We start from the raw sequence: 15443 nt of genomic DNA on the forward strand, positions 1-15443 counted from the left end.
CATTCGGTCCCTAGTCTGTAGCAGTGCATGGGATTCTTCCGTCCTAAGTGCAGGACTCTGCACTTGTCCTTGTTGAACCTCATCAGATTTCTTTTGGCCAAATCCTCCAATTTGTCTAGGTCCTTCTGTATCCTACCCCTACCCTCCAGCGTATTTACCTCTCCTCCCAGTTTAGTGTCATCTGCAAACTTGCTGAGGGTGCAATCCACACCATCCTCCAGATCATTTATGAAGATATTGAACAAAACCGGCCCCAAGACCGACCCTTGGGGCACTCCACTTGATACCGGCTGCCAACTAGACATGGAGCCATTGATCAGTACCCTTTGAGCCCGACAATCTAGCCAGCTTTCTATCCACCTTATAGTCCATTCATCCAGCCCATACTACTTTAACTTGCTGGCAAGAATACTGTGGGAGACTGTGTCAAAAGCTTTGCTAAAGTCAAGGAACAACACGTCCACTGCTTTCCCTTCATCCACAGAGCCAGTTCTCTCGTCATAGAAGGCAATTAGATTAGTCAGGCATGACTCGCCCTTGGTGAATCCATGCTGACTGTTCCTGATCACTTTCCTCTCCTCTAAGTGCTTCAGAATTGATTCCTTGAGGATCTGCTCCATGATTTTTCCAGGGACTGAGGTGAGGCTGACTGGCCTGTAGTTCCCAGGATCCTCCTCCTTCCCTTTTTTAAAGATGGGCACTACCTTAGCCTTTTTCCAGTTGTCCTGGACCTCCCCCGATCGCCATGAGTTTTCAAAGATAATGGCCAATGGCTCTGCAATCACATCTGCCAACTCCTTTAGCACTCTCTGATGCAACGCATCCAGCCCCATGGACTTGTGCACGTCCAGCTTTTCTAAATAGTCCCGAACCACTTCTTTCTCCACAGAGGGCTGGTCACCTCCTCCCCATGCTGTGCTGCCCAGTGCAGTAGTCTGGGAGCTGACCTTGTTCGTGAAGACAGAGGCAAAAAAAGCATTGAGTACATTAGCTTTTTCCACATCCTCTGTCACGAGGTTGCCTCCCTTATTCAGTAAGGGGCCCACACTTTCCTTGACTTTCTTCTTGTTGCTAACATACCTGAAGAAACCCTTCTTGTTACTCTTAACATCTCTTGCTAGCTGCAACTCCAGGTATGATTTGGCCTTCCTGATTTCATTCCTGCATGCCCGAGAAATATTTTTATACTCATCCCTGGTCATTTGTCACATCTTCCACTTCTTGTAAGCTTCTTTTTTGTATTTAAGATCAGCAAGAATTTCACTGTTAAGCCAAGCCGGTCGCCTGCCATATTTACTATTCTTTCTACACATCGGGATGGTTTGTACCTGTAACCTCAATAAGAATTCTTTAAAATACAGCCAGCTCTCCTGGACTCCTTTCCCCCTCATGTTATTCTCCCAGGGGATCTTGCCCATCAGCTCCCTGAGGGAGTCAAAGTCTGCTTTTCTGAAGTCCAGGGTCCGTATTCTGCTGCTTTCTTTTCTTCCTTGTGTCAGGATCCTGAACTTGACCATCTCATGGTCACTGCCTCCCAGGTTCCGATCCACTTTTGCTTCCCCTACTAATTCTTCCCAGTAGAGGCTTGTGCTGCCACCCAGAACTTGGGATAGCTAAATACCTTGCTCTAAATCCAGAATTGGGCACCAGCCTCCCTTTTTCTTTGGAATTAGAAAATAATGGGCGTAAACCCCATTCCCTCTGCATTCTACAGGCACTTCTTCCATTGCTTCAAGACTTAGAAGTGATCCCATTTGTAGCTATAACAGTCTCTCGTGGGAGGGATCCATGAAAAGGGATGGGGAAGGGAGATGGGAGGTAGGAAGGGTCTGAAATTGTATGGAATATGCCACCGTGATGATCTCTAAGACCCAATGGTCTGTGGTGCTGAGAAAATAAAGTAAATGGTTTCCAAAAGGAGAAGAGGAGTAAAAAGATCCTCTAGGTATTACAAATGGCTCCTGACCAAGGCATCAAACCTGCAACAGCTTGAAGGCAGCTGGGAGTGGCTGACAAAGAGGAGACAAAGGGTATCTCTTTTTTGGCACCTCTGCTGAATATAGTAGTTCTGCTTGGAGTAGGTCTGGTGCAGATGTGGTTACTTCCCAGAGATCTTAAAGCTGCTTGTGAGTTGGCTGATATTCAGAATTTCTGGTTCATGGGAAATTTTGACATTTTGAAATTTGGTTTCAATCTGATTCTATGGTTGTTTGTACTTCTCTAGGTATGCCAGAAAACATCAAGCACAAGGACTTCCTCCTGGCAACAGATGTGACCATGGTCTTAACTGTTGTGTCTGAGCCTCCAGTCTAGTACAACATGGTGAGAAGGGTGTGCTGACCTTCAGAGACTACCGACTTACACTCTTCGCTGAAGTTTAAGCCAAGCCTTGCTCACCTTTTGCTTTCTTGAACAACCTGAAAATGTCCATCATTAAGTGGCATCACCACATCATAAGAAAGGCAATTCTTAAAACCAGGAGACTCCAGTTCAGCCATCAGGGTTGGAACCCAGTACTGAGGAAGCCTCACAAACTAAGGCATTTTTAAAACATTTTTTAAAGGGGGGCGGAGGAGAAGCTAACAATCCATTAACACTAAACTTACTAACACTTCCTGCCTTTTATGCACTCCAGGCAGCAGGACACAGAGAGTGCAAGCACAGCCCCAGCGGACACTGCTAGCCAAAGAATCCGAGCTTGAGCGCAGGGAGTGGACACACACCACAAATGGAATCTATGTGGACAAGGACCGAAGAAGAATATGGATTTTCACGCAAGGAGAGTTATTTCTGACTAATGTGTGGACATTTTCCCTCTGATTTCTTTCCCTTCTCCCTCAGATGAGTGAAGAGCATTAGGTATTTTTAGCCTTTTCCTAGAAGGCTTTGTTCATTCTTTTTGAGAGCTCACAATGAGCCAAGCTTAAGAGTTCAGTAGGAATGAGCTTTATATACATCCGCATATTTTGTCCCACTCACACTTACCAATCAGTTCAATCATTTATTAATGAAAAAAAGTATTTTAAAAATAAAACAAAAGAAAGGGAAAAAAAGATCTCCTTTTCCTACTTGTAATCTTTCCTATATATATCCAACACCAGTGCTGTGATAAATAGGAAATATTTGGCTTGTGTGATGTTTTTAAGAAACAATTAATTTTTGATACACTTCATTATCTGAAATAGTAAATGAGTGAGGAATGGTGTGACAAAACAATACCTATTTAGGTATAGGAGAATCTGGCTCCCTCTAGTGGTATGTTTTATAGTAGCATAGATCCAGATTAGGAAAAAATGGATGTAGTGACAGCAGTTGTATGTAGTGTTGTTGTAGCCATTCTGGTCCCAGGATATAAGAAATATATCTTTTATTGGACCAATTTCCATTGGTGAGAGAGATAAGCTTTTGAACTTGTCTCCCTCACCAACAGAATGGTTCAACAAAAGACATTACCTCTCTCTGTAGTGACAGCAGCACATTTTAGAAACGGACTTATTTAGAAAAAAAAACAAAATAAAACGAACACTTTCTGCCTTCAGCCCCAACATACTTTCCATTGAAATCTGGAAGTGTGATATTTTCACATGTAATACTTTTTGTTCATTGAAGAAATCCCCTCATTTTATACCTTCACATCTGTTGATAGAACCTATGCTATTTGCTTCTTCCTTACACCTGCCTTTTTTATAATGAGACTCAACCACTCTAGATTAATGGCTCATGACAAACTGTTTAACAATACCGTACATGAATGCTGCTGAGTTTGCCTTAATGCTGTTAGCCAACTATATCCTTGTCTACTTCAGGGTGCTGTATGGGGTGGTAAACAAAGTTGTACTGACCACAGTTTGGTGATTTAAAAAAGGATATGAAATTGAAAATTTCCTCTGAAAATAAACTAAGTTAAAAGCTTGTGCTTTCCCTTATTTCCTACAAACCTGGGAAAATAATAAAAGTTCAAAGTCTTCACCAAGTGATGACATTTGAAACCTTTCAGTCTAATATCTGAAATAGACCCTTTTCCCGATTAATTACTGTTTGAGAATCTCTTGACAGGTCAGTGTATTTTAGTGGATGCATAAGCTCATCTAATAATATGAAAATATTTTACCAGAGATATCATCTTCTTCATTCCAGCCTGGACGATTCCCTCTTTCTTCCACTATTGTGCCTGTCTTCTTCTTTAATAAGTATTGACGACCAATTGTCATCTTCCCTGCACGTTTGGCTCCTTTCACAATTGTTTTTGAAAAGGTGCTAGAATTCAGAAATAAATAACAATGCCTGATCTCAAAATGTCAGTATAATAAAACAGTTATCTTAAACTCTCATTAATATTCAATATCTGTGTCAGTATACCAAAATACACTTTTAGGATGCATCTTCTCACCCACACAAAACATGCTTAACAATTTTTCATTGAATTTCAAGAAAGGAAAGTGAGCTCAGGACCTCAGAAAATGGGCTCCTAAAATTTTAAATTGCTAGTCCTGGGATTTAGGAGAATGTGATGTGTCAACACTGTGCCAACTGTGTCCAATAGTAGAGAATAAACAACTATCTTCTGTTTGCAGCTTTGGCTTTTGTTGGCAATATAACAAATAAATCTTCCTGGTTAACAGACAGAAGGCATGAAAACAGAAATCTAAACATCTCTGTTCTCCAGAACTATGTTGGGATTCTAGTCCACTGAGCCAACAAGGCACTAATCAATAGAATTGCCACTCTGTAAAACACATGAATTGCCACTCTGTAACAGGCTAATAATCCACCTAGTTTAGTAAGGTGCCTAATAATGGAGTATAACATTCATAGATTCCAAGGCCAGAAGGGACCATTGTGATAATCTAATCTGACCTCCTGTTTAACACAGGTCAGAGAATTTCCTCAAAATAATTGCTAGATCATATCTTTTAGAAAAAACCCAATCAAAATTAAAAATTGTCAGTGATGAAAAATTCACCAGGATCCTTGGTAAATTGTTCCAGTGATTAATTACCCACACTGTTAAAACCTTACACCTTATTTCCAGTCTGATTTGTTGAGCTTCAGCTTCCAGCCACTGGATCATGTTTTATCTTTCTCTGCTATATTGAAGAGCCCATTATTAAATATTTGTTCCGCATGTAGCCACTTATAAACTCTGATCAAGTCACCCCTTAATCTTCTCATTGTTAAGCTAAATAAATTCAACTCCTTAAAATCTATCACTATAAAGCATGTTTTCAAATGCTTTAATCATTCTCGTGGCTTTTCTTTGAACCCTCTTCAATTTATCAACACCCTTCTTGAACTGTGGACACCAGAACTGGATGCAGTATTCCAGCAGTTCTGAAAATTTTTTTCAGAGTCATTGCTTCCCAGAATAGAGTCCCCCATCCTGTAAATATGGCCTACATTCTTTGTTCCTACATGTATATGTTTATATATAGCTGTAGTAAATACATATTATTTGCTTACACCCAGCTTGCCAAGTGATCCAGATTGCTCTATAAACAGAGATCTGCCCTCTTCTTTATTTACTACTCTCCCAATTTTTGTGTTGCCTATAATTTTCACCAGTGATAATTTTAGGTTTTTTTCCAGGTCACTGATTAAAATGTTAAACAGAATAGGGCCAAAAACTGATCTATGTGGGATGCCACTTGAAACACACATACTCAATGACAATTTCCCATTTACAGTTACATTCTGAGACCTATCAGTTAGCCAGTTTTTAATCCATTTAGTGTGTGCCATGTCAATTTTATATCATTCTAGTTTTTCAACCAAAATGTTGCTGTGGTACCAAGTTTAAGCCTTACAGAAGTCTAAAGATTAACACTATTACCTTTATCAGCCAAACTTGTTATCTCAAATTAGTTTGACAAGATCTATTTTCCATAAACCCAAGGCATTAATTATATTATCCTTTCTAAATTCTTTATTAATTTAGTCCTGTATCAGCTGCTCCATTATCTTGCCTGGGCCTACAATTACCAAGGTCATCCTTTCTACCTTTTTAAGATTTGAAAATCAAAATTAATCATCCAGTTTGCTCCTCAGCCAGCTCTCTCAAAACTCTTGAATGCAGGTTACCTGGACCTGCTTCAAAGGAAGACTAAAAAACCCAAACTCTATATTACAGATCACTAGAACAACTGCACAATACCATCCCATGAGTGTAAATTTCTTTTTACCTATATTGGTGGCCAATCCATACTCTGAAGTATGAGGAGCCTCTTTATATGTTGCCATCGAATTAGTATAACTGCAGATGTTATTCATATAAATGCCCGACTGTATGCTTTGAATCTTATTACAGTAATTACTTCCATAATTTCCTATGGCAAGTAGTTCAACAGGCTAATTATACACTTTTATTACCAAATTCATATATATTTCTACACTAGGTAGCTTTTGTTTGGCATACCTATGTAACATGCTTGACAGAAGCTAGTCAATTCAGCTTTATTGAGGACTACTTAAATGAACTTGCAATGTTAGAAAGCCATCAAAAATGACACAGAATTCAATGCACTGGACTAAGAGTAAACAAGAATATCAATAATAAATTCTTATTAAAGAAAAATAGAGTATACCTTACCGAAAGGAAGTGTTCTTTTCTTTTTGCTTTGGCAAGATTATCTGCGGTGCAGTTTGCCCAGCTGCAAAAGCAAAGGTGCTAAAGATGGACTGGGGATAACGGAACTTCATTAGCTGTTTCCTAAATATTTCTACCACTTCAGGACTTACTTCCTCATCAAATGCTACTTTAATTAACTGCAAATAAAAAGACATAACAACATGTTAGAGACTGGAAATAATTTAATATGGCAACTTTTGAGATCAAAGAAAATGAAAAAGATCCCACAAAGGAAGTAAAAGAATAGATTAATAAATAAATAGAAATATGTATATGTTACTGATTATGGCAATTCATGTTATCTATTTTTACTTTATTTTTTAATATTATATTCTAATGCCAAAATATCTCCACTCTGTAGTATCTGGAATTCCCGTAAAATTAAGACAAAACATCTGAGCAAATCTAAAAAAGTAGCTTTTGCACTAATGTTTCTATACTAGTTAAAACACTAGCCATATTTTTTTGCTACATGGGATGGCAAGGGCTGGAAGAGTTCTGGTGGGCCAGGTCCTTGAGGATATACAGGACAACACTGGTAAAAAAAAAATGACACTCTGATTTAAAGACTCTCTCACTATACTATTTCAGAGTAACAGCCGTGTTAGTCTGTCTTTGCAAAAAGAAAAGGAGTACCTGTGGCACCTTAGAGACTAACCAATTTATTTGAGCATGAGCTTTCGTGAGCTACAGCTCACTTCATCGGATGCATACCGTGGAAACTGCAGTAGACATTATATACACACAGAGACCATGAAACAATACCCCCTCCCACCCCACTGTCCTGCTGGTAATAGCTTATCTAAAGTGATCATCAAGTTGGGCCATTTCCAGCACAAATCCAGGTTTTCTCACCCTCCGCCCCCCTCTCCCCCCACAAACTCACTCTCCTGCTGGTAATAGCCCATCCAAAGTGACCACTCTCTTCACAATGTGTATGATAATCAAGGTGGGTCATTTCCAGCACAAATCCAGGTTCTCTCACTCCCTCACCCCCCTCCAAAAAACTACACACACAAACTCACTCTCCTGCTATTACCAGGAGGAGAGTGAGTTTGTGGGGGGAGAGGGGGCGGAGGGTGAGAAAACCTGGATTTGTGCTGGAAATGGCCCAACTTGATGATCACTTTAGATAAGCTATTACCAGCAGGACAGTGGGGTGGGAGGGGGTATTGTTTCATGGTCTCTGTGTGTATATAATGTCTACTGCAGTTTCCACGGTATGCATCCGATGAAGTGAGCTGTAGCTCACGAAAGCTCATGCTCAAATAAATTGGTTAGTCTCTAAGGTGCCACAAGTACTCCTTTTCTTTTCACTATACTATAAAAGTTTAGTATTTAAAAATTACCACAACTATCCTTCTATATTCCATTCATTCCTCACCTTGCAAAGCCTAGAAAACTGTGCTAGTAGCGAAGCATGATAACCAAATCTGACCCTTGGAAAAGGAAGTGCTTTGCATTATCTACACTGATCTCTCTTCCCAGTCAAAATATGGCTTTTATACAGTTTAAAGGGAGCCCTGTCCCATGATTCTTAGCCAGAGGGATGATGGGCAGCTCTTATATCTTGAGGATGAGTAATAAAGGAGAGGGAAAATGAGGGTCTGTAAAAGGGACAAAAAGAACTCCCATGGTGAGGGTAAGCAAAATAAACAATTCTGACGTATTTGTTATTTTATAAGTCCCAAGACGAAGTTACTGTTTATATGTCTCTTGTTTGCTGTACACAAGGCATATCTGATCCTTCATTTTCATTTCACTTACTTTCGTATTTTCTCTCCAAATGGCTAATAATTCTGTTGTTCTAGGACCTCCTTGAAATGAGGTCTTGAATATTTAGGGGTCACCCCAATATGACATTTTAAATACATTAAAATAATATAGCTGTAGCCATTTTCCTTCGATAATCATAATTAACACACAAAGCAGAGAGGGGTCTATTTCATATAATATTGAACTCTGGCTGTTAGAAAAGGAACAGAAAGTAAACCTTTTGCTGGTTGGTTTTGTTTTTATAATCTAAAACGAAACTATGTTAAACAAAAGCAGAGATTATATTTGACCAGAGTCCAGAACCAGAAACTTTGAGTTGTGTCTGCATTTAGCATACTACTGAAGGATGTTAGACATTTTATTGTTACTGTTAGTCTCCAAAAAGGGCTTTGGAAAACAAGGCCTCACAGTTACTGTTCTACTTGAAAGGCATATAAGAGCGACTCCTTAAATTGTTAATTAAATCCATTCACTTGTATAGGATAATGTATCTGAGATAAAAATTATGTTACACAGTGTCTATTCAAAACACCAAGAAGAAAAAATTGGTGACATATTCCTAAATGAAAGACTCTCCATTTTATCAACTTGTGATTTTTTTTTATCCTGAACAAAGTAATGAACTTTTGTAGTAGTAACCAGATCTAGCTAAACATTTCATGTTTTGAAGCCCCACATTACATAATTTTAATTCTATTGATTACAATTCTTGAAGATTTTACCTTACATTCCACTTCCCTTCATTTAGGGACTCATCATAGGCCAGATTACCTCACAGACTAAATTTACTGTAGGGGGCTCCTGGCTCTGGGGAAAAAAATCTCCAGAGGATTCCCATCCCTCCAAACTGTCCTGTTCTACATGCGTCTGAAGAATAGGCTCTGGGGCCTGTCCCTAAACTGGTAAATCTTCAGGAATCTGTACAGATTGTGGGGCTCCACCAAAGGTCAGGGCCACCTATGGAGAGGCCCTGTGCTTCTGGATTAGCTCTTGACCACGGTGATGCCCCAGACTCCATTTCAACTGTGCTACCATGGACTTCCTCCTGCCATGGATCCACCCAGACAAACTGGTGAGTGGCAGGGAGCTTATTTTTTCCAGATAAACTCCACAGGGATGGAGAAGATTTGATGTACATGTGTTTTGACCTGCCCAGACTCAATTTGCTCTTCAGCAGACACTTTGGACCCAAAGATTGTCCTCCACAGGGTCCAATGGAGGGGTGAGGAGTGAGAGAAAAAGGCAGTGAAAACCATTTATGCTCCAGTGTGTGCGCGTAGGAAAGCACTTCCGGGTTCCTGTGAGATGCTAAGACACCTCCAATACCATTGACTTCACCAGGAACTGCTGACATTTAGCCGCTCCCAAGGGTCAGGGTGTTAGTTGCAGCAGGTTATTTTGATGAGATCATAATTTCAGGTGTTTTACAAAGTATAAAGAATAAAGCACTCCATTCTACCTGAAATGATGCTGAGGTGATCTGAAGTCCTTCCTGCATATTCTGTTGCAGCTGGTTCTGTATAGTAATCTTCTTCTCCTTCATAATAGATGCAATGGGAAAGCTCCGGATCACTGTCTGTTCTCCAGCTAAGTACCACAGAATCATTTACAGACACGTTAGTCATGGAATCATAACTGATTTAGTTACCGTATATACTTGAACATAAGCTGGTTCGTTTACAAGCCGACCACCCCCCCCCAAGATGGATAAGTAAAAATGGAAAATTTTTATGACCCATTCATAATCCGACCCTATAATTCAGGGGTCTGCAAACTTTGGCTCCCGGGCCATCAGGATAAGTCACTGGCGGGCTGAGATGGTTTGTTTACCTCGAGAGTCCGCAGGCAGGGAGGTAAACCTAAGTAAACAAAGTGTCCCGGCACTCCAGCTACTTACCCTGAAGGGCCGGGACGGCAACTGTTGGGGAAATTTTTTTGTGGGGAGAAGCTGGGAATCAGGGGAGTAACCCCTGTGACCACCCTCCACATGACCCCACCCCTAGCCCGGGACCCCCACATTCTCTCCATCCCATCCCTTCCCACCTTACCTGGGGAGGCCCAGGGGAAGATGTCTCTGGCCTGGCTGGAGCTGCTCCGTCAGGCTGGGCAGTGTGGCCGCAGCATGCTTCTCGGGGCCACATGGGGCAGCGCAGCTGCAGCATGTTCCAGCAGGCTGGGCCAGATGGCACGGCCGCAGCCTGCCAGACCCAGAGCTGCAGCTGCTTCGGAGGCTGGAGGGAGAGCAGCGTGGCCAGAAGTGGAGAGACTCTGGCCCTGCCTCTTCCCTTCTGGCTTTGCTCCCTCTCCTTGCCCCCTCTGTTGGGGGGAAAGGGGTGTGTCCCACCTCTCCCCATCTCTATATCCGTTCATAAGCCGACCCCCTTCTCTTATGCTTCCCTTTTTTACAAAAAAAAATCGGCTTATGAACGAGTATATACAGTATATTTTACTGTGAACAGGTGTTAATGAATGGGTGCAAAGAAATGGAAAATAAGGCAAATGATCTTGGCCAGAAAGCCAATAACAATCCAGAATTCACTTTAGGCAAAAGGCTTTAAAGCAGGTGATAAATTCCCAAAATATGACATACAACCCAACATTCAGTTAACTAACATTCAATTTTCCTATTTGAAATTAATTAGGATGATTGGAAAAATATTTTTTCATTCTCTCTCTTTCTAAATGGTGGAAATTACAGAAAGAACTATTTTGTTGCAGGTCCAAAAATCAGTCTCTAACTACTAGTAATTTGTCATATTACATTCTGAAGTTCATATATAATTGATATGCATTAGTTTCCTTATATAAAAACTATGAACTTTATGTATTTACATTTTTGCTTGATAAATGAATTTGTTTAATAAAGTAACCGAAGCAGAGATTTCAAAACAAGAAAATCTGATCTTTAGAACTACTACATTTCCCATGACATAATTAAACACAACACTTAATCCAGTAATGATTGTTGAGGGAAAAAAGTAAACTCCAGTGAGTTTGTGTGTGGGGGGGTGGAGGGTGAGAAAACCTGGATTTGTGCTGGAAATGGCCCAACTTGATGATCACTTTAGATAAGCTATTACCAGCAGGACAGTGGGGTGGGAGGAGGTATTGTTTCATGATCTCTGTGTGTATATAAAGTCTGCTGCAGTTTCCACGGTATGCATCCGATGAAGTGAGCTGTAGCTCACGAAAGCTCATGCTCAAATAAATTGGTTAGTCTCTAAGGTGTACTCCTTTTCTTTTTGCGAATACAGACTAACACGGCTGTTACTCTGAAACCGTCCATTACATAGGGTTTCCAATATGTCCAAGATAATTGCTTTTTCAATTTCTACCATTCAGAGTCACTCCTTAGTTTTTGATTACTGCACTTTTATTAGTCTGTGCTATTTTAAAAAATGTTTGAACATATGCAGACCTTTGAGTTCAGGAATTTATCTCCCTCTCACTGTTAAAGTCCTCAACTACAAGCCCCCATCCTGACATGGTTCATCACTTGACACTAAATGAGATTTTAATCTTTAGTCATTAATGATATTTTTGTACTTCTGTAGAACACAGCGCACTTCTGTAGGTTTCACAAATCCTCCATAAAGTAGCATTTTACAGATGAGGAAAGTGAGGCACAGAGAAACTAAATGACTTGTACAAATCAAACAGCAAGACTGTGGGAATGCCAGGAATATACCCAAGAGTCCTGACTGCCAGTCTTCAGCTTTAACCACTATACAACATTCCCTCACTCTTGTGATAACACTGCTGAACTGTTTCAGCTTGTAAAAGTGACACCTTAAATGACTGCTTCTGACTGCTTCTTGGAGCAGCTAGCCATGGTACCCACAAGAGGAGAGGCAATTTTTGATTTAGTCCTAAAAGGAGCACAGGATCAGGTCCAAGAAGTGAATATAGCTGGATTGCTTGGTAATACTGACCATAATATAATTAAATTTAACATCCCTGTGGCGGAGAAAACACCACAGCAGCCCAACACAGTAGCATTTGATTTCAGAAAGGGGAACCACACAAAAATAAGGAGTTAGTTAAACAGAAATTCAAAGGTACAGCACCAAAAGTAATATCCCTGCAAGCTGCATGGAAACTTTTTAAAGACACCATAATAGGAGGCTCAACTTAAATGCATACCCTAAATTAAAAAACATAGTAAGAGACCCAAAAAAGAGTCACCGTAGTTAAACAACAAAGTAGAAGAAGCAGTGAGAGGCAAAAAGGCATCCTTTAAAAAGTGGAAGTTAAATCCTAGTGAGGAAAATAGAAAGGAGCATAAACTCTGGCAAATTAAGTGTAAAAATATAATTAGGAAGGCCAAAAAAGAATTTGAAGTACAGCTAGCCAAAGACTCAAAAAGTAATAGCAATTTTTTTTTAAAAAGTACATCAGAAGCAGGAAGCCTGCTAAATAACCAGTGGGGCCACTGGACAATCGAGATGCTAAAGGAGCTCTCAAGGACGATAAGGTCATTGCGGAGAAACTAAATGAATTCCTTACAACAGTCTTCACGGCTGAGGATGTGAGGGAAATTCCCAAACCTGAGCCATGCTTTTTAGGTGACAAACCTGAGGAACTGTCCCAGATTGAGGAGTAATTAGAGGAGGTTTTGGAACAAACTGATAAACTAAACAGTAATAAGTCACCAGGACCAGATGATATGAAATTGCAGGACTACTAACTGTAGTCTGTAATCTATCATTTAAATCAGCTTCTGTACCAAATGACCGGAGGATAGCTAATGTGATGCCAATTTTTAAAAAGGGCTCCAAAGGCGACCACGGCAATTACAGGCTGGTAAGCCTGACATCAGTACCGGGCAAACTGGTTGAAACTATAGTAAAGAACAAAATTGTCAGACACATAGATGAACATAATTTGCTGGGGAATAGTCAACATGCTTTTTGTAAAGGGAAATCATGTCTCACCGATCTACTAGAATTCTTTGAGGGGGTCAACAAGCATGTGGACAAGGGGAATCCAGTGGATATAGTTTATTTAGATTTTCAGAAAGCTTTTGACAAGGTCCCTCACCAAAGGCACTTAAGCAAAGTAAGCAGTCATGGGATAAGAGGGAAGGTTCTCTCATGGATTGGTAATTGGTTAAAAGATAGGAAACAAAGGGTAGGAATAAATGGTCAGTGTCCAGAATGGAAAGAAGTAAATAATGGTGTCCCCCAGGGGTCTGTACTAGGCCCAGTCCTCTTTAACATATTTATAAATGATCTGGAAAAAGGGGTAAACAGTGAGGCGGCAAAATTTGCAGATGATACAAAACTACTCAAGATAGTTAAGTCTCAGGCAGACTGTGAAGAGCTACAAAAGGATCTCTCAAAACTGGGTGACTGGGCAACAAAATGGCAGATGAAATTCAGTGTTGATAAATGCAAAGTAATGCACACTGCAAAACATAATCCCAACGATACACATAAAATGATGCGGTCACTCAAGAAAGAGATCTTGGAGTTATTGTGGATAGTTCTCTGAAAACATCCACTCAATCTGCAGCAGCAGTCAAAAAAGCGAACAGAATGTTGGGCATCATTAGGAAAGGGATAGATGATAAGACAGAAAATATCATATTGCCTCCACATAAATCCATGGTACGCCCACATCTTGAAAACTGCATGCAAATGTGGTTACTTCATCTCAAAAAAGATATATTGGAATTAGAAAAGATTCAGAAAAGGGCAACAAAAATGATTAGGGGTATGGAGTGGCTGCCGTATGAGGAGAGATTAGTAAGACTGGGACTTTTCAGCTTGAAAAAGAGACGACTAAGGGGAGATATGATAGAGGTTTATAAAATCATGACTGGTGTGGAAAAAGTAAATAAGGAAGTGTTATTTACTCCTTCTCTTAACACAAGAACTGGGGGCCACCATATGAAATTAATAGGCAGCAGGTTTAAAAAAAAAAAAGGAAGTATTTTTTCACACAATGCACAGCCAACCTGTGGAACTCCTTACCAGAGGATGTTGTGAAGGCCAAGACTATAACAGGGTTCCAAAAAGAATTAGATACATTCATGGAGGATAGGTCCATCGATGGCTATTAGCCAGGATGGGCAGGGATGGTGTCCCTAGCCTCTGTTCGCCAGAAGCTGAAAACGGGTGACAGAGGATGGATCACTTGATGATTACCTGTTCTGTTCATTCCCTCTGGGGCATCTGGCATAGGCCACTGTCGGAAGACAGGATACTGGGCACGATGGACTTTTGGTCTGACGCAGAGTGGCTGTTCTTATGTTGAGCATGAACAGAAAGCTCAAAGTATATTTTTATTTTACGTAAATAGGACCCAAAGGCCTACTGTGACCTGGGAACAATGCTAAAATTCAGTACCTAAAAACTCATGTGAATATTTGAATTGCAGATAAATTAAACGGTAATATCAAAAATAAATATCATTATATCTAGTGATAAAGTCAAGAATCTAGGTGCAGGGTCTATTTCTGTACAGATGATTAACATGAAGTAAATTAATACTTAATTGAATTCTTAACAGTTTTTTGTTGGATAGATGTGTTTTGATGGTCTTGCTTAAATAAACTGCAGGGCCAGATCAAAGCCTCATATATCTGCCAGACCATACATTATTTTGATTTTAGTAAGAAAGACCATACCTAGTTGATCATGAGGAGTGCCTTTAAATATAATTCTGTATGTGGTAAGGAACAAGGCTCCTTCTGCTGGGAGAATGTGGGGACCTCCGAGCAATCCTCCTGTTGCTTCCTCTCTCCCATCAGGATCCAGCAGCACACGAAGACCTTCACACACAAACTCTTCTCCTGGCAGCAAAGCTGGTCGCAGAATCTTCGGCTGAGCCCAAATATAAGAATTTTAAGTATAATGTACAGTATAACACTACCAAATTTGGAATCTACCAAATTGGTATTTGACATGAAAAAATTTAAATACAAAATTGTTATGAGATTGACTCTGCGAGAGGCTAAGTTTGGACTCAACTCAGTGAAATGGGTCTTAAGTAGTTGGCATGCAAACACTTCTTTATGTTCAAAAGTTTGGCTCTGCTA

The 15443-nt window shown here is 40.2% G+C and overlaps 1 protein-coding gene across 1 annotated transcript in view; it reads right to left on the minus strand.

The window, feature by feature from the left end:
* SBF2 (SET binding factor 2) overlaps positions 1-15443 on the minus strand; it is a 553147-nt gene that overhangs the window by 82100 nt on the left and 455604 nt on the right. The window contains exons 22-25 of the mRNA XM_077818401.1: positions 15033-15228; positions 9861-9988; positions 6587-6762; positions 4112-4257 (exon numbers count right to left, since the gene is read on the minus strand). Of these exons, the coding sequence (XP_077674527.1) occupies positions 4112-4257; positions 6587-6762; positions 9861-9988; positions 15033-15228 (646 nt within the window). The remainder of the gene's footprint in view (positions 1-4111; positions 4258-6586; positions 6763-9860; positions 9989-15032; positions 15229-15443) is intronic.

This window comes from Eretmochelys imbricata, chromosome 6, assembly GCF_965152235.1.
Source record: "Eretmochelys imbricata isolate rEreImb1 chromosome 6, rEreImb1.hap1, whole genome shotgun sequence".
NCBI lineage: Eukaryota > Metazoa > Chordata > Testudines > Cheloniidae > Eretmochelys > Eretmochelys imbricata.